General features: G+C 36.9%; 1 protein-coding gene across 7 annotated transcripts in view; it reads right to left on the bottom strand.

Annotated features, from left to right (window-relative positions):
- The window catches only part of ppp1r9a (protein phosphatase 1, regulatory subunit 9A), a 96,874-nt gene that overhangs the window by 23,317 nt on the left and 49,015 nt on the right, over window positions 1–24,542 (bottom strand). For 5 of the 7 annotated variants that reach the window (XM_030146813.1, XM_030146816.1, XM_030146811.1 and 2 more), the window contains exons 6-10: window positions 19,412–19,547; window positions 12,550–12,702; window positions 7,810–7,863; window positions 5,725–5,954; window positions 3,734–3,830 (exon numbers count right to left, since the gene is read on the bottom strand). In XM_030146813.1, the coding sequence (XP_030002673.1) occupies window positions 3,734–3,830; window positions 5,725–5,954; window positions 7,810–7,863; window positions 12,550–12,702; window positions 19,412–19,547 (670 nt within the window). The remainder of the gene's footprint in view (window positions 1–3,733; window positions 3,831–5,724; window positions 5,955–7,809; window positions 7,864–12,549; window positions 12,703–19,411; window positions 19,548–24,542) is intronic. The other 2 variants (XM_030146817.1, XM_030146814.1) reach the window with 1 other exon arrangement.

Raw genomic sequence — 24,542 nt, 5'->3', positions numbered from 1 at the left:
CAGTTTTTTTGTTTGTTTGTTTTTTCAGATACATTTTTAAAAATGATTTTTATTGATTTTTTTTTTTTTTTTAATGGAATGTTCTTTGCAATGGACAGCAAGTAAAACTGTCAAAGTTTTGTCCCCTACAGAGGACAAAAATGCATTGCTGGGTCTCAGGAGGGTAAAAATGTTTGTAGTTTTCCCACAGTATGTCAGTAAATGCATGTTTCTGAGCTTCAAAAATTAAACGCATGGTGTTCAGCTGAGTGGACATTTTTGTAACTCCATGAAAAATAGGTTCATAAAAAAAAAAAAAAATCAATCAATCTCATTGTTTTTTCATGCCTAAAGAGGAATAAAAACACTAAGGAAAAAAAATCTTGATTAAGGTTCTCATAATTCATGCATGAAAGGGTTAAATATTCCATTCACAATTTGTATCCAGTCGTTAGTTGTAGGAGGTTCTAATCTGCAGCATTTTTTGGTAATAGCCTTTTTACAGGCTGCTAACAGTATTTTAAAGAAATATCTATCATTTTTTCTTACATTATTACCAATAATACATCCTAAATACATCCCCAAATATGTTTTAGGAATTGCAAAACCCAAAATCTTAACAACTGTTGAATATGCATTATCCCAAAATGATGCAAGTTTAGGGCATAACCAAAACACATGTGCATGATTTACATTGACATCTCCACATTCTCTCCAACAGGGTTGAACTCTGGGCACATATTTAGCTGTAATTTTAGGTATTATGAAAAATCGAGTTATATTTTTTCAAGCAATGTTCCCTCCATGTTCTTGAAGAAGTAGCTGACTGTTGAATTCTCCAGATATTGATCCAGTTTTAACCTGAGACACACATTCCTAGTTCTTTCTCATTTCTGTTTCACATCCAAAGTGTTACAACCTTTCTTCCCAATTATGTGTTTGTAAAAAGAGTCTGTTTCACTTTAGAAAACAGCAGTGATGAGAATTTATCTTTACTCGTACACTGTAGATGACAGGAAAGCCTTCTCTGATGGTCTAAACATCATCACAAACACTGACCTACATTTACAACCTAAATTCTAATATTCGTTCCATGAAAGTGTATTAATTTATTCCCAATAGACTATTCTCTTCATTTCTTAGTGTTTCTCTCGGCTGCACTGCTTCCAGTACATGGATGTGGATGTAAGATATTTTGTCCAATCAGATTTCAGTCTCTATGTGTTGCCAGGGTGAATCTAATCTGCCCTGGGCCTTCAGAATGAGGACTGAAGGCTCATGGAACTTAAACTGTACAACATCAGGACTGTTTCTTTAACCAATCAGATTTCAATTTCAATTGTACACTGCAAAAATCAGAATCTTACCAAGTGTATTTTTTTCATTTGTACTGAAAATATCTCATCACACTTAAAATAAGACATAATCACCTAAAGAGTAACTTTTCAGTGAGATATAAGAACTTATTTTTAGACAATAGATCTTCAAAATCTTATTTCAAGAAATCTTACCAAAATAATTTTCAGTTGTTCCATCGGAAGATATTTTTGCTTGAATTAAGCGAAAAAATCTTGAATTAAGCAAAAAAATCTGCCAGTGGAAATAAGATTTTCAAGATCTATTGTCTCAAAATAAGTCCTTATATCTCACTTACAAGTTATTCTTCAGGTGATTATGTTGTATTTTAAGTGTGATAAGATATTTTGACTAGAAATGAGAAAATACACATAATAAAATGTATATTTTTTATTTAGTTTTTATATAGTATTGATGGTATCTATAATTGTGACATCATAGTGGTGGTACAAAGAGGTGGATTAAATCCCTGCTGAAGGCCCAGGAACCAAATGAATGGCTTTTTACGACTGATATTTAGCATTTTTGCAATTATTAGCATTGCACTTTTTTTTTAAATAAAAAAAAACGATAAAGAAACAAATGTGAATAAAACTGTGCCACCTTAGATCTGATAGAGGCTCCTCTCTGCTGTCTGGATAAATGACATCATTCATGTATTTATGTTTCATAATAGTAAATGTTAATTGTTGTGTTTTCTTTGCTCCATTGGATTTTCAGCCTAAAGCCATTTCAACAAAGTTTTTGTTTTTTTATCACGATTTTTTGTTCTACAGATGCACCATCTATCTGTCTTTTTGACCTCCATCAGCCTATCAGCCCACACAGCGACATTCACAGATTTACTGGTTTATCACGTTCATATCTGATAATAGGACAGTTCAGCCAGGGCATCTTAACACAGCTGTACCCTGTTCTGTTCAGGTTCAACAACAAAAATAAACAGCTATCTTTTATTAGTTATAATGTTGTGTGCTGGATTGTGTGCATTTCTAATGATAAGTGTTAGGATGTTAAGAGTTAGTGGTTAACACTGTGAAAAAACAGCTGGAAAATAAAGCAAATAAAGCTGATAAAAACATCAGCTGTCAGCCATGTGGTCATTTTAAACATCAGTAATGGCCCATAATTTCACTGTTGCATATAGTACGTAATGTTAATGATCAGTGTCTTTGATTATTATCTAAACTGTAGTGGTATCAGCCCTGAAAACTGTTTAAATAAATGTGCAAAGTCACGTAATACAGGGGGTATAAAAAAAAACAAAAAACAAAAAACTAGACATTTTGAAAAATTACCCCCAGTTCCGCATTTGATAATTTTTGGAATTTTCTTTTATGGACGTCAGTAGGTAGGGGATTGGTGGATGTGTGTCCAAATTTACAGACCCAAGATTGCACAATTTGCCCCTGCTCACTCATGCATGAAAACTTGGGTCTGTAAATTTGGACAAATATCCACCAATCCCCTACCTACTGACGTCCATAAAAGAAAATTCCAAAAATTATCAAATGCGGAACTGAGGGTAATTTTTCAAAATGTCTAGTTTTTTTTTTTGATACACCATGTACAATAAACTGCATTTCTTTGTACAGTGTATGTTTGTCATTTGTGTTTAGTTTAGAGCACAGGTGTCAAACATGTGTCCTGGGGGCCAGAACCAGCCTGCCAAAGGTTCCAATCTGGCCCGTGAGATGATGGCAAAATGACGATATTAACAGTCAAGGGCATCAAACTAAAAAATAACAGCATAATAACCTAGCAATAATGACTCCAAATGTTCTTCATGGTTTAATGTGAGAAAAATAATATGATATTATGCCTGTAGATAATGGCAACACCAATTTTTTGTCTTTGATTTATTGCAAAGAACATTAAATTCTGATATCCTTTAATAATAAAACGTCAATAACATGAACAAATATGAACAACCTGGAACGTCTAAAGAAAATTAAGTGCAATTTTAACAGTCTTCTGCCTGTTTTGCGTCTTGGTAGATCTGATCTGTAAATGCACATGTAGAAATCATAAGCTGAGGTATAATATTGCTAAAATTGTACTTATTTTTCTTCAGAAATTTCATTTTTTTCCGCAGTTCTTCACATCTTTTTTGTTTTGGATAGAAAGTTTCATCATTTAATGTTATTTTTTGCACTAAACAATTTGGAGTTGTCATTATTTATAGGCTATTATGCTATTATTTGACTGGTCCGGCCTGCTGGAGATCAAATTGGGCTGAATATGGCCCTTGAAAGAACATGAGTTTGACACCCCTAGTTTAGAGGCTGAGATGGTGGATTTTACAGCTACAGACAGAGCATCTGAGAGGCAGCAGATGTAGGCATGGAGTAATAGAGGTGAGAGATGGGCAGAACGAGATTAAAATGATCCAGTTTACCCTGACTTGCAGTCCTTGGATCTCAGCCAGGTGAGCTTTCTCTGCCTCCTCGAGCCGCCTCCTCTCTGCATCCTCCTTCTGGATAAACTCCACCTCTCTGGGGGGGAGGGGAGGGGGGTTGTAATGTGGTGAGTAGGTGGATGTTAACACAGGAAAACAAGATACATTTACAGTATGTGTGTGTCACAGAGTGTGACGCTGCCTGTTTGTCACTCAGCTGTGGTGATAGTGGAGCAGAGGCTGTTTCAGAACGTCACAGTCGACACGCAGCGACACCCAAACACAAAATGCCATTAGAATAATAATGCAGCTCTGTGCCTGCTTCGCCCTTGGTCTGCGAGCTCACTGTCTCCTCTGTACGGCTCAGTTCACTGTTAGAGATCAGCATGGAGAGTCGGTTTCATCAGTTAGTTTCCATTTGGCCTGCGGGGCCAGAGCCAATTAGAGGCCTTCAGACTGGAGCTGAGCTGGAGAAGTTGTGATGGGGCTGACCAAAGAGATCAACGCACTAAAAAGCAAGTGGGCGCCCTGCATAAGAATGGAAATTCAGTTCTCATTGCTGGAACCGAAAAAAGACTTGGGCTATAAAAAGAGCTGCTCTGCTTCATGGATGGAAATGCAGTAGATATTCTCATTTTTCTTAGTCCACTGAGGCAAAAGAGGCTGGCAGAAAAAAAGGAAAGAATTTGTCTGAAATTATTTATTAAAGTACACTTTTAATGGCAGCATTGAAGCTTTGACCTCATTTAGGGAATGACTCAAATATTAGACTTATAATAGATATGGAAATGATGTTTTATGTCAAGCCTCTCAGCAATTCAAGGAGACATAGTCAGTTAATAAAGAACACAACTAAAACGATGACGACGATAACGATGACGATCAGAATCAGCAAAACCTGTGTGTAACAGGAAGAGGCAGGACTCCAGGAAGGACTTTAACCCATAAAGACCCACAGCTTCAACCCAAGTGATTTATTACCATTTATTATAACATTATCCTCGGCGTTTTGCATTTTCCAGTCTAAATCATATATTTTCCTATATTTATTTTACCTGTTAAGTAGATGTTCACAAAAGCTCAGAGTAAATTCACAGGTTATTATATGTACATGTTATATTTGAAGAAAAAGTGACTTTTTCAGCAAAATATATCATTAACTGAACATAAACCAGTTGTGTCCATCCACTGTCATTTCTCAATCTTCATGGGTTTTACTGGTGAATCATTGAGCCTGTTTATATACACACCAATACTACGATCATTATCCGAATTCTGGAGTTGTCAGATTATTCAAGTGACCATGTAAACAGGATAATCTGATCTGTTTTATCAGATAACAGCAGTCATCTGATTATGAGAAATCGGATTAACACACCTGGATTTCTCCCCAATACTCCGGTGTCTTCCTGCATGTATACAGGTTAATCTGATATATTTTGTCCTTTTACGCCTGCGTACGTATGAACACAATTAAAATCGTAGAGAACGGAAGTTACATAGTCAAACATGAGTGATCGACAGTAACAGGAAGTTTAAGTCTACCATCACTGTGTATGTACGTACTCTGAAAGACATCCAATAATGGAGTGGAGCATCTAAACCAGGGTTTTTTGATTATCGCATTTCTTAAGTGCATGTAAATGCGTTAGATCTGATTGTTACAATTACCCGATTACTCCCAGTTATTGGACTTTTATTGTCATGTAAACAGGCTCAATGTTGTAGAAGATGACAGTGTTTCCACGTTCATTACGGAGCCTCTGAACGTCCAAATGGGTCATATCTGATGACCATGAAAAGATGACAAACTGTATTTTACACCAATTATTTACATGTATCAACAGGATTAGTGGATCAATCAGTGTATCAAACATTTTACATCAGTAGATGTTTTTTTAACAGCGGTGGATGTTTGGGTCTTTATGGGTTAACTTCTTCCAAATGAACCTCAGATTGTGACTGTGTATGAGGTGAACAGATTCACTCACTTCTGCTGGAAGTCTTTGATGAGTTTCTTGGCTTTGTTGTACTTCTTCTCCAGGGCCTGGTACTGGGCCTGGGCCTCCTTCAGGTGTTCGTTGACGGTGTGGCAGAGGGTCTGCGCTTCAATCCAGTAGCTCTCCAGCTTCAACATCCTCTCCTTGTTCTCCTCGATGCTGGCCTTCAGCTGGCTCTTCTCCTTCTCCCAGCGCTGCTTTTCCCTCTCCACCGACGCTAACTGGAGTCAGAAGACGAGACAAAAGCTGCTGAGCCTTTCACTCACTAATAGAGACAAACCAGTTGACCTTTTAACCTCTGAGACATTATTTCACTGAAACATACTGCTGTGAATTTGCGTCTGTGAGGCTGCTGTGAGTATGTGCTTGTGTTCCTCTTCTTCAGTGGTTTTGTTTTACTCTGTGTTTTAGGGTCAAAACAGGTGGAATAACAGAAAAAGACAAAAAGAGGAATTGCAGTTTGACAGGTTTATACTAAATAAGGCACTCAGAATGTACATTAATAAGAGATTTAGGATGTTTAACATGAACTGTGAACTGGAACACACTGGACAACAACAAGGATTTGAATTTTGGCCCAGTAGTTTTTGTTTTGGGGCTCTTTTTGCCTAAATCAGTCCAGCTGCTGTTTGGCCCCGTGTAACTGAAAAGCAGTTACATGGTCAAAACTCTGTAAAAACACAGTACAAAAATACAAAAGTCAAAACACGGTATTTGAACTCTCTCTGACGGGACATTTTAGAGATATTTTGACAGATTAGTGTTGCTAAATGACCCACACTTTAACTATTAAATTCATTTTTGTTTTAGTTGGACCATAAGGGATTATCCAAAACAAGGAGCTACTTTATATTGAAAAAAATGTCGGAATGGAAATCAGTTAAAGTTCGCTCTCTGACGGGATATTGCTGTGTTTTGACCCATAAATGAAAATCACAACAACACTGAAAACAACCGTAAAAACAAACAAACAAAAACGGCACAAAAAAATTGTTAAAAAAAAAAAAAAAAAAGGCCAAACTATCTATTTCTATAGCGAGTTGGTCTCACTCACTGCTCTGTGTTTTGCACAACATTACACAGGAAGCAGGGGGTGCACTGAGCATGCTCAGATGTCTAAGGAAATTTTTCCTATTGAGTAAACTGTTGAATTTTTTGGAATCTTAAAAATAAATCATACATTCAGAATGATGACCGCAGATACATCAGGGGTTAAAGGGTTAATCAGTTTGGCAAATGATTGGCCCTGATGGGACCTTTTTCATTACTGGAACTGGAAATAATGACTTTGAAAATAAAAGCTCATAAATTAAAAACTGTATCACCTCGCACAATTTGTTTATTACTTTGAATTTGGTGTTCGGTGATGCACGCCTTAAGCCAAACACAGTTAATTTACTACAGTATTGAGTTGTTTTTCAGGGGTTAATATGACTGGTTAATCATCTGCCAACTTTTTCCAGCTCCAAACCATCATTATTTTCTAAAATCCACTTTCAGTCGACCTCTGCCTATTAATAATAAAATTTGGAAGGATGATAAAAAAATTATTACATTAAAACTAGATAAGACCTGTATTATTTATCACAAGGAGGGTACTTTAATGTTAAAAAAAGAGTCCTACTTCATATAGGATGTAGTAGTTGGAGCAGGAATTTTGTTTCTAACTTCAAAATATTATTAAATTAGAAATGAAACACCAGTCATACTTGAAAATCTGTACAAGACACACATGTGCATACAGTACATTAATGTTCAGAATCAAGACACTTATGTATGTGGTGCACTTATTTATGGCTAAACTCTTTTGACATTTAGTTCCGGAACTACTGGAAAAACTGATATGACTGACATCAACATGCATTTGAAGGCTTTAGATGATAAAAACAGAACCATAGCAGAACCATAACTGGAGTTATTTAATAGATCCCTCAGATTTAAAGCAGTTTTTGAGGATTAACGTCATCGATTCCCTCAGTTCTGAATCTCTTCCTGATGCTTCACCTCAGACTGTGAACCTCCACTCCCTCTGATAAACCCCTGCCACCACCACCACCACCAGCTTTAATCGCTTACCTTATTTTTAAGCTTCTGGATCTCGGCCTCGGTCACCGTGTGTTTGATCTGGAGCTGTTGGGAGCGAGAGGCAGAGAAAAGACAGGAGAAGGAAAGGAAAAAAAGAGAGAGGGCGGTCAGATAATCAAATGCATGGCTGCGCAGACTCTCTGGGCTGTCGATACAGTGTGACGGACAAAGGCAGCCGACCCTGTCCTCCCCTGACAGCATCCCTTCACTAGCACTGACACACGCCCTCAGAGGAGAGTTACAGAAAGCCAATAGACGGGTCCTCAAACACTGGACACACTCAAACACACAGATTTTATAGGAGACACAGGTCAGACAGTCAGTGGGGAGCCACCCACAGGACCACCGCGGTCATCATACTGCAAGGAAATCCATGACTTTATGATCTGACCTCAGAATTACTGCTTTTATTTTGAAGAATGTTCATAGTTAATGTATGTTTTGGAGAAATTACATCATGAGTTTACTTGGATTTTGAGTTGGTGCATGTATTTACTACAAACAAAAAGTTAAGGATATTTTTCATTTCTGGGCTATTTTTTTCCAGTTGGGATTCTTGCACTGCGCTATTTACTTTTTTGTGTGTGAATTGAATTGAAACACATTTTTTTAATGACCATAGTTTTATTTACAAATGGCAAAAATGACAAAAAAAATCCATAACTTTTTGTTTGTAGTGTATATATACATATACGCACATTGCATATATTATAATATTGTAACATAACACAATAGTTGTTTATTATTATTATTATTATTACTACAACATATTATTATTACTCCTCTGTTATTTGTTGTTTTTACAAGTACTTTCCAATGTGCAATTGCCTGTTTTTTCACTACTATTTTTAATATATATATATTTTTTTTTTTACAGTTACTGTATTACTGTTTTCTTATAATATTTCTTACACTGCACTTCTGGTGTTGTGCTGCTATTGGAAACTCAATTTCCTGAGGGCTATGCTCAAGGGATCAATAAAGTTCTATCCAATCTAGATTCATCTAATCCATAGTTTCCATCCGTTACTATTATGCAAATCCACAGAACTGGATCTGTATCAACATCATCATCATCGTCGTCATCATCATCATCATCATCATCATCATCATCATTATTGTTTAAAACTTTACAAATTAGTGTCTTATACAGTAATTTATGACCTAGTCTGTTAATAGACATAAGACACACAGCCTGTATTTGTTAAAATCCCAAAGCTGGCTTTAATTTTGTCCTCCAAACTGAAAGTCTGAAACATTTGAAGCTCATCATACCTGGTGGACTACCTGAACATAACTGTTTTTATGTACTCTACCCTATTTGCACTGTAATTTATTTTATTTTGTTTTTATTTACTTGAAGTTTCCTTTGTTTTTTTTAATTCATCTTATGATTTTACCATCATTTTATCTCATATTTTAGTCCTGCATATAATATGCTGTATGCTGGAGAGCAAAAGACAATTTTTCACCCTTATGGACAATCAAGATTTATTCTACTCTACTGTATTTATTTCTTGTATTAAGCCTTTAAGTGCCAAAGTTACAATATTGTGACAAGCAACATCACTGAATGAAACAGACAGCTGTTTGAAATCTTGATATCAAAGCTGAATGTTAAAAAAAAAAAAATATATATATATATATATATATATATATTACATGGGACATTTTCCACACGTCATTGTAAACCACACAAAAAAGTTTGGCTGGATGTTCCTGTCAACTAGAGACACCTTCACATTTGCAAATTAATTTAGAATGTTCTGTTTAATTTAATTAATTTAGAATGTTCCGTTTAATTTAATTAATTTAGAATGTTCCATTTTCCAAATGACCACATTATTTAACATCCTTACTTGTGTACAGAGACGCTGATTTTAAAGATGACATACTAACACTGAACTGGGGAGGACTGGTTTCTGGTATTTTGCATCATGCTGCTGGAATGACTTGTAGTATGTTTTTATTATTAAACACCATTTGCGACTGTATTAATCAGTTTTTTGCTAATTCTGTGCATATATATGTGTGTGTGTGAGTATTGCTGCCTATTTGACTGAACCATTTTTTAATGTACATATAAATACATATAGTATACTCCCTCAGTTCCTCAGGTTTCAATGAGAAATACTGACTCAATAAATAAAAAAAGAAAAAAGAAAACATGAATTGTTGAAATTCACACACTGAAGCACAGAATTATTCAGTAAATGTTTCCACTGTACTTATTGGCATTTACATTTTATGATAAACTTTCTCACCTCTTCTAAACATAAAAACTTGTTAAATCAGTTTCTTAAGCACACATAATTATTAAAAACATGCTTCAAATCCCCTTCACTGAGTCAATACAAACCTCTGCCTGTTGAAGAAGCAAAAGTTGGAAAGACGCCTACAAAAATTATAAAGTATGTCATGTTTACGTCTGCAGTGAGAACCTTTTCCCAAGTGGCTGGCATCTGTTGTCTCAGCACAGAAAAAGATAGCAATTTTTAAACAAATAAATAAATAAAAAGGAAATGGGACAGGCCCTTAAATGAAAAAGTTAAAGCTACATTATGGAAGAGAAGAGGTCATGATACAGAGCAAATGAGAAAGTGGAACAAATGTATATTTCCAGAAACCAGGGATTACAATATAGTTTCACTGGATGTCCCCTGTGGCGCCGGCGGTGCAGCTGAAGCCATTTGTTAAAGGTGTCATACGGCTATTGTTGCAGCCTAAAGAAACGCTCAAGAAAGTGTTATGGTGCCAAAAGCAGTAGTGGGGCACTCAGTCATTATTACCAGCATCTCAGCAGTCTTAAAAGGCCATAAAAACTGTCAAGGGATAAATCTAATGCAACGTCTCCTCTCTTAGCTGTGGTTTTAACTTGTGCTAACTGTAATAGTTTAACAATAAGGCTTAGTGTATGAAGTTACTGTTGTAGAAACTGAATTAAAGACACTTTTAAAGTGTAAGTTCTGTCTCCTGCTCTGTAAGTGTGAACCAAACATAGATAATTGGAGCTGTAATGAGCATAGGTTTTACGTCGCCTTTGGATTTCACCTCTTTAATCGTCCAGATTAGGCTTTAGTGAGGCTAAGCGGATCTTAGATCTGGACAAAAGACTAAACTTTGCCAAATAACACAGTGATGCCAGGCTCTTTTATGCTACAATCTTTTGTTGTTTGACTGAATTTACTTTTTTTTTTGTTTTTTACTGATTTTGTTGTTGTACTTGTGTACAGATATATAATATTACCAATTCACTGGTCTTAAGCATCTTCAAGACCCTCCAGATGATGAAGTGGTTTAGAAAATGAATGAATAAATTCAGTATTCTCCCTCTGAATTACTTTTCTTTCATTCATTCATTTTCTGAACCTGCTTTATCCTCACTAGGGTCACAGGGGTCAGTTGGAGCCTATCCCAGCTACTTATGGGCGAAGGTGGGGTACACCCTGGTAGGGGGGTTAGAAAATATTAGTTCTGTAATATATCACAATATTTCATTTCACAATACTATATCGATATTAAAAAGTACTGTATTGATATTTTTAGGTATTTATTCAAATGCAGATATGGTGGAGGTTCATTTTTGTTTTTCTTTATTGTTTATATTTTATTTATTATTATTTAACACTGTTTTATTAAATAATGGTTATTTGAAGCATCCTAAAAGAACTTTTTACTGTCTGAGAGGCAGAAGTTAGTTCCTTTGGAAACTAGGAGAATTTTTTTTTTTTTTTTTTTTTGTGATATAGCATTAGATCCTGTTCTGATCAAATAAAAATGTGTTTAGTATTTGCGCATGTTTCTGGTGTAATTCAATTCTTCCACGAAATAATCTTTAAAAAAAGAAACAAACAAAAAACTGCCCTTTTAACAGTATCATGATAAATCGTACCATGATCCTAGTATTGTGATTTGTATCGTATCGCCAGATTCTTGCCGATACACACCCCTACACCCTGGACATGTCCCAGTTCATCGCAGGGCTGACATACACAATCCCACTCACATTCACACCTATGAGCAATTCTAGATGAATCATGCTGTTGTTAGAGCCATTTTGATCTTTTGTGTTCTACCTTTGTTCATCTGTGGTGAGTTGAGTAGGATTTAGTAACGATGGGGTACCTCGTACACTGCACTTAGCACTGTTTTATGTTATATACACTAGATAGTCGGTTGGTGCCACTCACTGTATTTTTATTTTGGGACTAGTAAGGAGTTAGAAGTTTTATTTTGTCCCACCAGTTTCTTTTGTTAGTACATGGGTCACCAGTCAGCTTGGTTTTGGTTTGCTAAGTTCTTCGATTTATTCTGGTACCACCTTTTGTCCAACTTTACTCACCTTGATTTCTCTGGTTTTGTAAATACTTAAAAGACAAAGCTACCCGTAAATAAATCGGCTTTATTGAGAAACCTTTTGTTTGATGCTTTTGGAGACTGAAGAGGTGTGACACCCCTTCCTCTCCTGGATGTCTTTATATGGGGGGGTGTAACACTGATTAACCTATCAGTGCATGTCTTTGGATGGTGGGAGGACGCCGGAGTACCCGTACAGAACCCACGCAGACACGGGGAGAACATGCAAACTCCACACAGAAAGGTCCCACCCCCATCAACTGGTGTTGGAATCGAACCCAGGACCTTATTGCTGTGAGGCACGAGTGCTATCCACTGCACCACCAGGGAATACTTTTGTGCTCATTATTTTCATTTGTAGGACAGTAAATGTACCTCTCTGAACTTCTGGTAGAGTTTGGTGGCGTCCAAATCCGATGGGGACATGATGTCCTCTGTCTCCGGCAGGTCAAACACCTCAATGCTCTTCTCCCCGCCTGCAACCGCTGTCCCGGTCTCCTCATCATCTGTGGCGTACTCTCCTGTCTGCTTTAAGAGGAAATGTACAGTATGTCACATGTGCGTTAGAAATGAGGCACAGCATACAGGTGAATGTTAAAATAATTTTCCCGTAAGAATGTGTGTGTATGTGCTCTCTGATGTTGATTTTTGTGCAAAAAAATATGAATTATTTCCCTTGCAAATCTGTCAGCTTCTCTTCTGTTATTCAGTGAAAGCTTATGGCAGTGTATCGTATGCCCAGAGGTGGTAGAAGTACCGTATGTGTGTTCTTTTACTCCGGTACAAAGCGTAACAGAAACAGAAAGAAAGTGAAAGAACTTCGTCAATCAAGTTAAAGAATGAAAAAGAAGACTCTGCAGTGCAGTCGAAGTACAAAAGTAAGACTTTCTGTGAAGTGTTTTTGTACAAATGGATCTAAACTTCACGCTAAAAGAAAATTAACTTCATTCCAAAGCCAATGAAGGTCAGTTTTCAATGACAGCAACCCAACTCCAAACAACTTTTCTCCATCTTAACGGTCTTTTTCACCATATTATTCTTTCTATATTGTTTTTGTCTTAAAAAAGAACATAGACTGCACTCAAAGCAGTAAAACTAAAAAGTAATGAGGCTGCAGAAATACAGGTATTGATGTTAAGATGCAAAATAACGGTACACACACCTGGAAACTCTACTTAAGTGCACAACCAAAGCAGTAGTTTGGTGGAATCCCACTTTTGAACATGGTTCAGCTTCAAGTTCAGTGCATGTCCAGATCTACTAGAAACTTCTGCATTTTCCTCACATCATCCTCTTTTCCTTTTATTTTGCATGAGTAATGTTATTTTAATGCAACTGGTTATGTAACATTTATTTATCCTACTTGGTTCCCCAATACTTGGCCTTCAAAACATCCACGCTTCAGACTGTCTGTAAAAACAAGTGACAGGGAAATTCTACTCTGTTCATCCTGGTACGACGAGAATTTATTCAATATAGGAAATAAACTAAACTGTTCCTAAAAAACTGGAATTGAACATAAAAAAAACTGTACATTCTGGTGTTTTTGTGCTTGGTCTAAGGTTTGAAAAACCAAAAATGTATCCATCCATCCATCCATCCATCATGTATCATTCATGTATTCATCCATCCATCCATCCATGTATCATTCATGTATTCATTCATCCATCCATCCATCCATCCATGTCTCATTCATGTATTTGTCCATCCATCCATCCATGTATCATTCATGTATCTATCCGTCTGTCCATCCATCCATCCATCCATCCATCCATGTATCATTCATGTATCTATCCGTCTGTCCATCCATCCATCCATCCATCCAGAAAATGTTTTATTCAATTAACATAAACTCTGCAGTCCAACTCAAACTGTCAAACAACTAATACCAGTATGGCAGACACTGAAGCCTTCTATTATACTTAAAAAGCTTTTTAATGGAGCAATGATTTAGTTCAAGGGAAGTCCAGGGGCATCAAAGCCTTTCAGAGCCAGCACCTAGTGGCCACCAGCAGTACTACATGTTCAAATACTGTCTGTAAACTGCACTGACTTCCCTTTGAAGCTATGATCGTTGCCTCTTGGCCTGTCAAAAATTCTTATTCCTAAAATCATGTTTTGTTTTTTTTTTAATGTTCTTCATACATTTCCTTGCTGTATCTTGATGCAGAGCCTGGTTCATTGTAACCTTCCTAAAACAACAAATCTAAAAGTGGCCTGACACAGTACTAGAGTACACACACATCCATCCACTCCCCTACTATTACCGGCCATATCTTCAGTTCTTACTCTTTTTTTCCCCCTGCACTTCTATGCAATCGTCCGCTACGTGGATGACAGCGCTAAGACCTGATTTGTTTGCATGTTCGACCGAAATCCAATTTTCATAATGGAGGTTTCTGTTGCCATGGTAACAGCATCCTACATTCCTACATTAAGGTTCCATTTGCTGAAGGTAGAGTCAAGTGCAGAATAAATGGGAGGGCAGTCACAAACCAATTTGCATATGATAAATGCGCCAACTCTTACCACAAGTGTGAAGAATCAGGAGAGAGAGAGAGAGAGAGAGAGAGAGAGAGAGAGAGAGAGAAAGAGAGAGAGAGAGAGAGAGAGAGAGAGAGAGAGAGAGAGAGATATTATTTAAGAAGATGCCGCTATTCGGTGGCTGCTCAGTGTGTGATGATCTCTGCTGTGAACGTCTCATTTGAATACAGTGTTTACATAATGACTGTCACCCGTTGAGGGAAAAGGAAGGGACTGCTCCTTTGACTGGGGGGGAGTGTATATGGGCCACTGTGAGCGCTTTTACACCCTGGGTTTATTCATTCTGTCTTGACTGATGTGTCCCCTCCCACTTCTTTATCGGAATACAAACATTTCATTGTGTTGTTATTAAGCGACTCCTCAGCTCTTTCTACTCACTTTCTATCCATTATTTATCTCAGGCATGCATGTATGTTATATTGTTTGCTGTTTAATTTACCATTCATTACTGTTTCATATTGTTTATTGTTTGCAAAAGCGGACTACCATATGCAATTGTGATTTTTATTGCTGACTGAATAAGCGTCCCTTTCCCTTGGGCCCAAAGCCAATAAAGAGCTGCCTATCACATGAAGCCAAGCAGAACTCCAAGTGAGAAACAACACCCGCCCACCGACTCCCCACCAACCTCAGGAAGAACTTGTTCTAATATTTATAGGGTTATTAATATTGATGAGCTTTTTTATTGCAACATAGATCTTAGTAATGGTTTTGTAACTGTTTACCCCATTGGCAGTTACATAACGAGTGATGGACGTCATGATTCTCAATGAGAGCGGGTTTCAACTGTTTTACACCCGTTTGTAATCTATGTATGGATTCAAAATTTGGGTTAAGTCACTATTGATATGTTTATGTGCCCTTGTGTGTCCTTCATAAAGTTGGGTTTGATTTATTTAACCTCCTCAGACCCAGGAAAGTGAAAATTGTAGCTTTTTTTTTTTTACATTAAAGAACTGTCTTGGTTGGAAACTGCCTAACAGTTTGCATAACAACTGCAACAGTTTTTTGAGATACATTTTCAAAATTATTTTTATTTATTTATGTCTTTTTTAATGAAATGGACAAGATTTTTTTAAAGTAAAAATGTAATAATAATATAATAATAGATTAGATTTATATAGCCATGAACCATGAACGCATACTCAAAGCGCGTACAATGAATCCATTATTCATTCACTCACACATTCACACTCTGGTGGTGGTAAACTACATTTGTAGCCATAGCTGCTCTGGAGCAGACTGATGGAAGTGTGGCTGCCAATCCATGTCTACAGCCCCTCTGACCACCACCGAACATTCATACACCAGTGTGAGTAGCAGCACTGACGGCAAGGAGGGTGAAGTGTCTTGCCCAAGGAGCGGGATTCGAACCGCCAACCCTTCAGTTATTGGACAACCTGCTCTACCATCTGAGCCATGGCTGCCCCATTGTCAGACTTTTGTCCCTTACAGAGGACAAAAATGCGTTGCTGGGTCTCAGGAGGTTAGCATAGACTAGATCAGGGATGTCAAACTCATTGTAGTTCAGGGGCCACGTTGTTGTATGATGTTTGAATGTACTGTAAATATGTGGGGGGTTCACATTGTGCACTTATGGGATAAGCTTCTGCACTGGCTGCACTGGGGTGTGATGCTAACTGTCGGGTGGTCCAATGACATCTTGTTGTCTTTTTATGGTGATGACAATAAACTGAAACTGAAACAGACAGCCCAACGGGCCGGACTAGTAAAATAATAACATAATAGCATATTAATTTAAAAAAAAATAAATCTTTGTTTTAGTGCAAAAAATATCACTACCTTATTAGAACATTTACATTTACAAACAATCCAAACAAAAAAGATGCAAACTAGAAGCACTCGGAGAGCCCAGACCTCCGCCAAGGCCGATCAGTGGGCACCCCCACCCCCCATCACCACCAAAATCCTTTGTTCCTTTTGCCAGTATCAACATTTCCTGGAATTTCATCCAAATCCGTCCGTAACTTTTTGCATTATCTTGCACACAGACAGACAAACAGACAGACAAACAAACCAACGCCGACAAAACATAACCTCCTTGGTGGAGGTAATGACCTGAAAAAACTAAAAATTTCTTTAGAAAAATAAGTGCAATTTTAACAAATATAATGCCTCAACTTATCTTTTATATCTTTTATATCTTTTATACATGTACATTACAGATCAGATGTACAGTAACAGGCAGAATATTGTTAAAATCAGACTTAATTTTCTTTATTTCAGGTTGTTCATATTTGTTCAGGTTATTCACATTTTATTGTTAAAGGATAGCTTGTTAATGTAAATATTTACCTCCGCCAAGGAGGTTATGTTTTTGCCAGGGTTTGTTTGTTTGTTTGTCTGTCTGTTTGTTTGTTTGTCTGTCCATTAGTGTGCAACATAACTCAAAAAGTTAAGGACAGATTTGGATGAAATTTTCAGGGTTTGTTGGAAATGCGATGAGGAAGAAATGATTAAATTTTGGTGGTGATCGGGGGTGGGGGGGCCCACGGGGGGGGCCACTGATCAGCCTTGGCGGAGGTCTGCGCTCTCCGAGTGCTTCTAGTTTCATTATTAAATGGGTTTTTGCACTAAAACAGAGGCAAATTTGGAGCTGTCATTATTTATAGACATCATGTAATATTACTTTTTCACATTAAACCAAGAAGAAAATTTGGAGTCATTATTTATAGGTTATTATGCTGTTATTTTGCTTGAAACCATTTTTGGTCTGTATGTGGAACCTGAACTAAAACCAGTTCAACACCCTTGACTGTTAATGTCCTCAGATGCCATCTGTAATTTTTGCACTTTTTGCAAATTCATCCCTGAGTGGAACCTTTTGTGGGCCAGATTTGGCTCGCGGGATGTGTATTTAGTACCCCTGGACTAGATCTATGAGGGACGATGAAAAACACAATGAAGTAATTCCAAACTACTGAATTACAGCTACATGTTGCAATAAAAAGAGCTGACAGAGTTATATGTGTACTGGACTGTTATTATGGGAGTTCTGGGATCGTCTTCAGGGGCCCGGAGAGGAGTTTTTTATGCATGAAGTCTCTCTATCCTCCATTCACCATGAAATGAAGACTTCTAATGACACTGACGAGGACAGAACCATGAGAGTACAGCGTGTGTGTGTGTGTGTGTGTCTGCATGTTAATCTACGCATGAGTGCAGCTGTTCCTATGGGTGATTGTATGCATTGATTTATGACACTGTGGCGTGTGGTTACATGTGTATGTACAATGTACGAGTCTACACACACACACACACACCCACCCTCACACACACATCCACCCACCTACACACACACACACACACACACACACACACACACACACACACACACACTGTTGGCATTGGACTTGTAAGGCTGTGAGCTCAGTGGATTAAATGTGCTATGAGTAAGCAGCAGAATCAAAGAGGGAAACGCTGAGTGATGCTTTCTAGGACTAAGGCTCACATGACATCCTCTTAATGTGTGTGCACGTGTGTGTGAGAGTGTGTTTTGTGCACCAGCAGCAAAGCTTACTGTCAGTCAGCGTTATGAACTTAATAAGCTGCAACTTTCAGTCAACTGTCACGAGAAGGAAGCTGACTAACGTTAAATGACGACTAAAAGCCTTATTTTATCAACATGGTGTCAGATAATAAATGTCTAGAGTCATGTCACATGGTCCTCAAATGCACGGATAATATGGTTGAGTATATAATCTAAAATGGATGCCATTTTACAGGGTGCACCAATTCTCAGTCTTTTTACTCGATATCATCCTATACAGCAGAGGTGTCAAACATGTGGCCGTGGGCCAAAACCAGCCCGCCAAAGGTTTTAATCCAGCCCATGGGATGACTTTGCAAAGTGCAAAAATTACACTGAAAATATTAATCGTCAAGGATGTTGAATTCATGTTTGTTGAGGTTCCACATTCAGACTAATATGATCTCCAGTAAAATAACAGCATAACAACTTATAAATAATGACTCCAAATTGTATTTTTGGTTTCATGTGGAAAAAAATTACATTATGCCTATAAATCATGACAAAGCCAGTTTTTTTCCTTTGTTTTAATGCAAAAAATAGCATAAAATTATGTAAATATTTACATTTGCAAACTATCCTTTAACAATAAAATGTGAATAATCTGAATAAATATGAACAACCTGAAATATCCTAAGAAAATTCTGTTAAAGTAATTTTAATTCAGAGACCACATACACATAAAATATTAACATAATATAATAATATAATAACATACACGTAATAAAATTCTATCATAATAACCTATAAATAATGACAACTACACATTTTTCTCTTTGTTTTAGTGTAAAAAAAGTAAAATGACATGAACATGTTTACATCTACAAACTATCCGTTCAGAATTAATGTGAATAACCTGAAATGAAAGAGAAGTAAGTGCAATTTTAACAATATTCTGCCTGTTACTAAATGTTTTATGCCTTTGTAGATCTGATCTGTAATGCACATCTATATAAATGATAAGTTTAGGCAAAATATTGTTAAAATTGCACAAGAAATTTCAGTTTTTTTCAGGTTGAGTTATGTTATTATTTTACTGGTCCGGTCCATTTGAGATCAAATTGGGCTGAATGTGGCCCCTGTAGGAAAATGAGTTTGACAGCCCTGCTCTACAGCATCCAGGGGTGTGTGTGCTGTCTTTACCTCATCATCATCAGCGTCGTAGTGGGCGTACTGCTGCTCCAACAGCTCCCTCTGCCTCCTCTCCTGCTCTAAGGTCTGCTGGATAAGCGTGGCCACCTCGCTCTGCTGACCCGGGCGCTCTCGGCCAATCACAAACCTGAAACAACATAAACAACAGCTGGTGATCACAGGGCATTCACTGCATGTTATAGGAAGCAAAGAATATAAAGGTGGTACTGTCACCAGGAATAAACAGTTTAGCTGAGTTTAGTTTAGGTTGGTTTTCAGGGCAATAAAATTCTCTGATGCTCTCTCGGTGTCTGTTTTATCTTATTATGCATCATTACTTGTTACATTACTATGACCTTTTATGTCAAAATTTCAGAGTTTGGTCATTACCACTGCTCCTTCTGTATGTGTGTGTGTGTTCTATACACTCATAGGGACCAAGAACTACTTTTATGTGATCAATGGAAGTTAAAATCTGATAACTGGGATTAATCAGATGCATTTACATGCACTTAAGAAATGCGATACATATGTCGTGATGGTAGACTTAAACTTCCTGTTATTGTCTTCTGCTCATGTTTGAGTACGTAACTTCCGTTTTCTATGATTTTTATTGTGTTTACACATGCGCAGACATAAAAGAACGAAATAAATCACATTAACCCAGTGGTTCCCAAACTTTTTTGGTTCGTGACCCCATTTAAACATCTAATTTCTGGCGACCCCAGACATTCAAAACCAAAACTTTTTTTTTGCTAAAATTATTTTTGATCATGTAATAGTTTGCTATACTATGTTGCAAATAAGTATACAGTTTAGATGACATTTAGTCTATATAATGTATAGTATTATGGACGGAGGCAGAAAAGCCAGGTGTAGATTACTGCACAAAGTGAGAATGTTATTTTCCTTGGTCAGGATATGTACAGTCAATCCAGCTTGGATTTCCAAGGCTGACAATTAATACTGAACAAACAAGAACTCAAACTATGAATTATGAAAGAGCTGCAGCATCTGAAACCGACCACAATGAACATTTGAAAGATAAATAGTATCACAGTGCTTCAGTTTCAGCTTCACAGTTTGTCATGTCTTTAATGGATTGGGATTGTCTCTCTCAACTCACCATATATTTTTTTTTAGCAAGTCTTTTTTTTTTTTTTTTTATCTTTACCAATTACTAGAAATTTCAGGTGACCCCAGTTGAATTCCAGGTGACCCCATGTGGGGTCCTGACCCCAAGGTTGGAAAACACTGCATTAACCTGTATACATGTAGGAAGACATCAAAATATTGGGGAGAAATCCAGGTGTGTTAATCTGATTTGTCATAATCAGATGACTGCTGTTATCTGATAAAAACATATCAGATTATCCTGTTCACACGATGACTTGAATAATCTGACAACTCCATAATGATCAGAGTATTAGTGTGCATTAAACAGGCTCAATGTCATACAAATATAAAACAACTGGGCATCTCTCTGTTAAAGAATACATATAAAAGGTGAATGTTGGTCATGTTTTCCATTCATGCTGATGTGTATTTGTACAGAGCAGTGACCAGAACAGCTGAGGCCCACGGCCACATTGCACTGGGTTTGATATCTGCTGACGTATCAGGGCAGGGTCAGGAGACGGGACACGCATAATAATGTGAGAAGACAGTCAGCGAGATGGCGCAGCCTGTCATTAGGCCGCCGTGGAACTCAGTGGAAAAAAATGAAATGGAAAAATCTACAGGCTGCGACTTGGATCTAGTGAATAATAACCATGGTAGTAACAGACAGGGTTGAGATACAGATGAGACTATGTGAAAAGAGGTAATTCTTTGATGCATTCTTGGTGTATGTTTTAGCTTGTTATGCTTTTTTTTTTTTTTTTTTTTTACATTACTACAAGCTTTTATATGTCACAGATTCAGAGTTTTGTCATTACCACTGCTTAATCTGTATGTATGTGCGTGTATTCTATACACACATAGGGACTAAGAATTGTTTTTGTGTGGTCATTGGAAGCTGTAATGGTGATCTAAAAGTTTTACACAACACTGTATATGTCACAATTTCAGTTTCCTCATTACTGCTCATTCTGTATGTGACAAATGTCAGCGCTAACCAGTAGAAAATGTATTTGTACATGAACAGTGTTGTGTAAAAGGCTTACAGTCGTGGAAAAAATTATTAGACCACCCTTGTTTTCTTCAATTTCTTGTTCATTTTAATGCCTGGTACAATAGGTTTTATTTATTTTATTTTATTTTATTTTTTTTTAAATTTATCTGTTTGTTTTTTTTCTCTCTTCTGCCCAGTTTACTCAGTTCTTGTTCTAGTTATTGTAACAATTATAATTATCACCATGGTTGTTATTGTTTGTATTGCTGATATTTTCCTATGAGGGTCATCGCCACCTTCTTCTTCCTTGTCCTCCCCCCTTCACTTCTTCCTTCTCTTCTCCCCCTTTCTTCTCCTCCCCCCTGTTCCTTCATGTCAGGTACGGCATCAAAATGTGGTTCAACAAAACTCATAATAAAGACAGTAGAATATCAAGGGGCGCCTCATATACTTTATGAAGTTTCCCTTGGCAAAGCAAATTTGTTTAGCACCAAAAGGCAACCAGACTACCATTCTGCTGTTATGATGCTGGACAAGACAAGTTAAAAAAATAAATAAATAAATTGAAAAAAAACCCAAAACAACTAAAAACTAAAACTAAAACTAAATAAATAAATAAAGCAAGCAAGCCTAGGACAACTACAGGTACATTTGTTTGGACAAATATAATGATAACAACAAAAATAGCTCAAAAGAGTTTAATTTCAGAGCTGATATCTATCCATTTTCCATGTTTTCTTCATAATAACCAAAATCACTTCAGTTCTTACATCAATATCTATGTCATTGTACTGACAAAAACAGTGCTTTTAGGCATTCCATGTTTTCTTTTCTGTCTGTTTTAGTCACATGATACACACAGGAGTTAGTACTTGATTACATAACCATTGTTTTTGATGACTTTTGATGGTCTAATATTTTTTTCCGCGACTGTACATTAGCATTACAACTTCCAATGATCACACAAAAACAGTTCTTAGTCTCTATGTTTGCATTCAGAAACAAACCAGGATATGGATGTAACTGAAATACATACAGCATTAAAAGCAAAAGTCTAAAATTTACAGGCTGTGACTTGGATCTAGTGAATAATAACCATCGTAATTACAAACAGGGTCAAGATACAGAAGAGACCATGTTAAAAGCGGTGGGAGAAAAACTAAGAATGACAAGGTTCTCTTTTGATAGCCTGCAAATTTAGTGTTTATGTTCATAGTCTTAATAGATTCAAAACAAAGAATAGCATCTGTGAAATTAGCTTGTAAATTATAGTGTCATGCTGAAGGAAATAGCTGTCATCGACTCTAATTCATTGTATTCATTACTGTGACAAAACCAAGAAGTGAAGGTTAAGACTCATTTTGACCTATTCCCAGAATTCTGCAAATTAAAGAGCTGTATGTGCATGTGTGTGTTGCGTGCACGTAAGTCTGTTAGATTGTGAGATGAGACACAAAGTGAGAGGAGTAGAGTAGATTTGCGATAGGGCCTAATCAAGTGAATTCACTTCCCCGAGAGTTCTTTCATATATGGCGGTGAAGGAAAGGCCTTACGCTCCAGCAGAGGCGTATTTGATCTACATGAGAAGGAACAACTGAAGGGCACGACAGGAAGACAAAGTAAAGGAATAATACAGAAAAAGAAGAAAAAACTAAGGGAGGGCTGCGGCTAAGCTAAGTACAGTGTAGGCCTTTGGACAGCAGGGACTGAGAAACAGCTGACCTGGAAACAGCCTTTCTTCTCACGCATGGGGGGGTCTGTCTCAGTCCCACTGTTCTGGGCCTGTCACATACTGGGCCGATCAATCCAAACGCACAGAGCACAGCCACGGAAACACAGTTCACCCAAGGTTTAGAAGGAATTCTTGTCCATGTAATATTCTAAAGTAGTTGTCTTATGTTAATTAAACAAACTACTAAAAAGAGGAATATTTCCCACATAATGAGATGCTATGAGAGGCACTAATGGAAAATACTCTTAATATTAAGAAAAAATGAAACAGGGGTGTCAAATATAAAACCTGCTCACCCCAGGGTCTGATCTGGCCTGTGGGATGAATTTGTGAAATGTAAAAATGACAAAGAAATATTAATAGTCAATGGTGTCAAAAGCATTTTAATTCAGGGACCACATCCAAGTAAAATACTATCATAATAACCTATAAATAATAACAATTCCAAATTTTTCTTTATCTTTTAGTGTAAAAAAAGTAAAATTATATGAACAAGTTACATAAAACTATCCTTTCACAAAAAATGTGACAAATATGAACAAAGTGAAAACAAGTGAGAACAAAGTGCCTTAAGAGCCTATTCCTTAAATGTGGTGGATATAAGTAACAAACATGAACACATTTATATGTGTATACGGTCACTGTCAGGCAGAAACCTTGTGAGTCTATTTTTGGTCTTTTTTGTTTTTTGTCATAAAACGATTTTATTGGTCAGTCTTCATGTTGGCCTGATGATTTTAGAAATATTTAACCAATGAAAAGTGTTGAAAATGGCTTGTAAGTACATCTCTTAACTGCATTAATTAATTTAGACTATACATTATTTTTTCAGTTTCCTGACAAATAACCATTTTGGACATAAGAGGTTTCCAACTGACATTATTGATATAGTATATCTTCATCTATCTTTAGCTTGTGCAGATACACGTGGACATGAGCAAACTGCTAAAATCTATGGACGTCTCTTAAATTCATTTACAACTGGACTGTATTAAGTGAAAATGAAACTGACTTCAGTTAAAATACATTTTTTTCTGTTTTAATAACTTCTCATTTTTGTCTTTGTTCTGTCTAACTTCTCCTTTTTTTCTTTATTCTGTCTTGAACAGATAGAATGATGGACACAGATTGTGGTGCATGTAGCTGACAGGTGTTTGAGGATGTCAGCGCAGGTTCACGTACAACGGATACGTCTGATCAACCATGGTACTGATGTTCCATCTATGAGATTTAAGGTCAGACAGAGAGTCTCCCCTTCAGGAAAATCCTATCTTTGTTGGATGAGAGAATTTGATGCA

Source organism: Sphaeramia orbicularis, chromosome 11, assembly GCF_902148855.1.
Source record: "Sphaeramia orbicularis chromosome 11, fSphaOr1.1, whole genome shotgun sequence".
In the NCBI taxonomy this organism is placed as follows: Eukaryota; Metazoa; Chordata; class Actinopteri; order Kurtiformes; family Apogonidae; genus Sphaeramia; species Sphaeramia orbicularis.
This window is presented reverse-complemented; position numbering and strand designations above follow the sequence as displayed.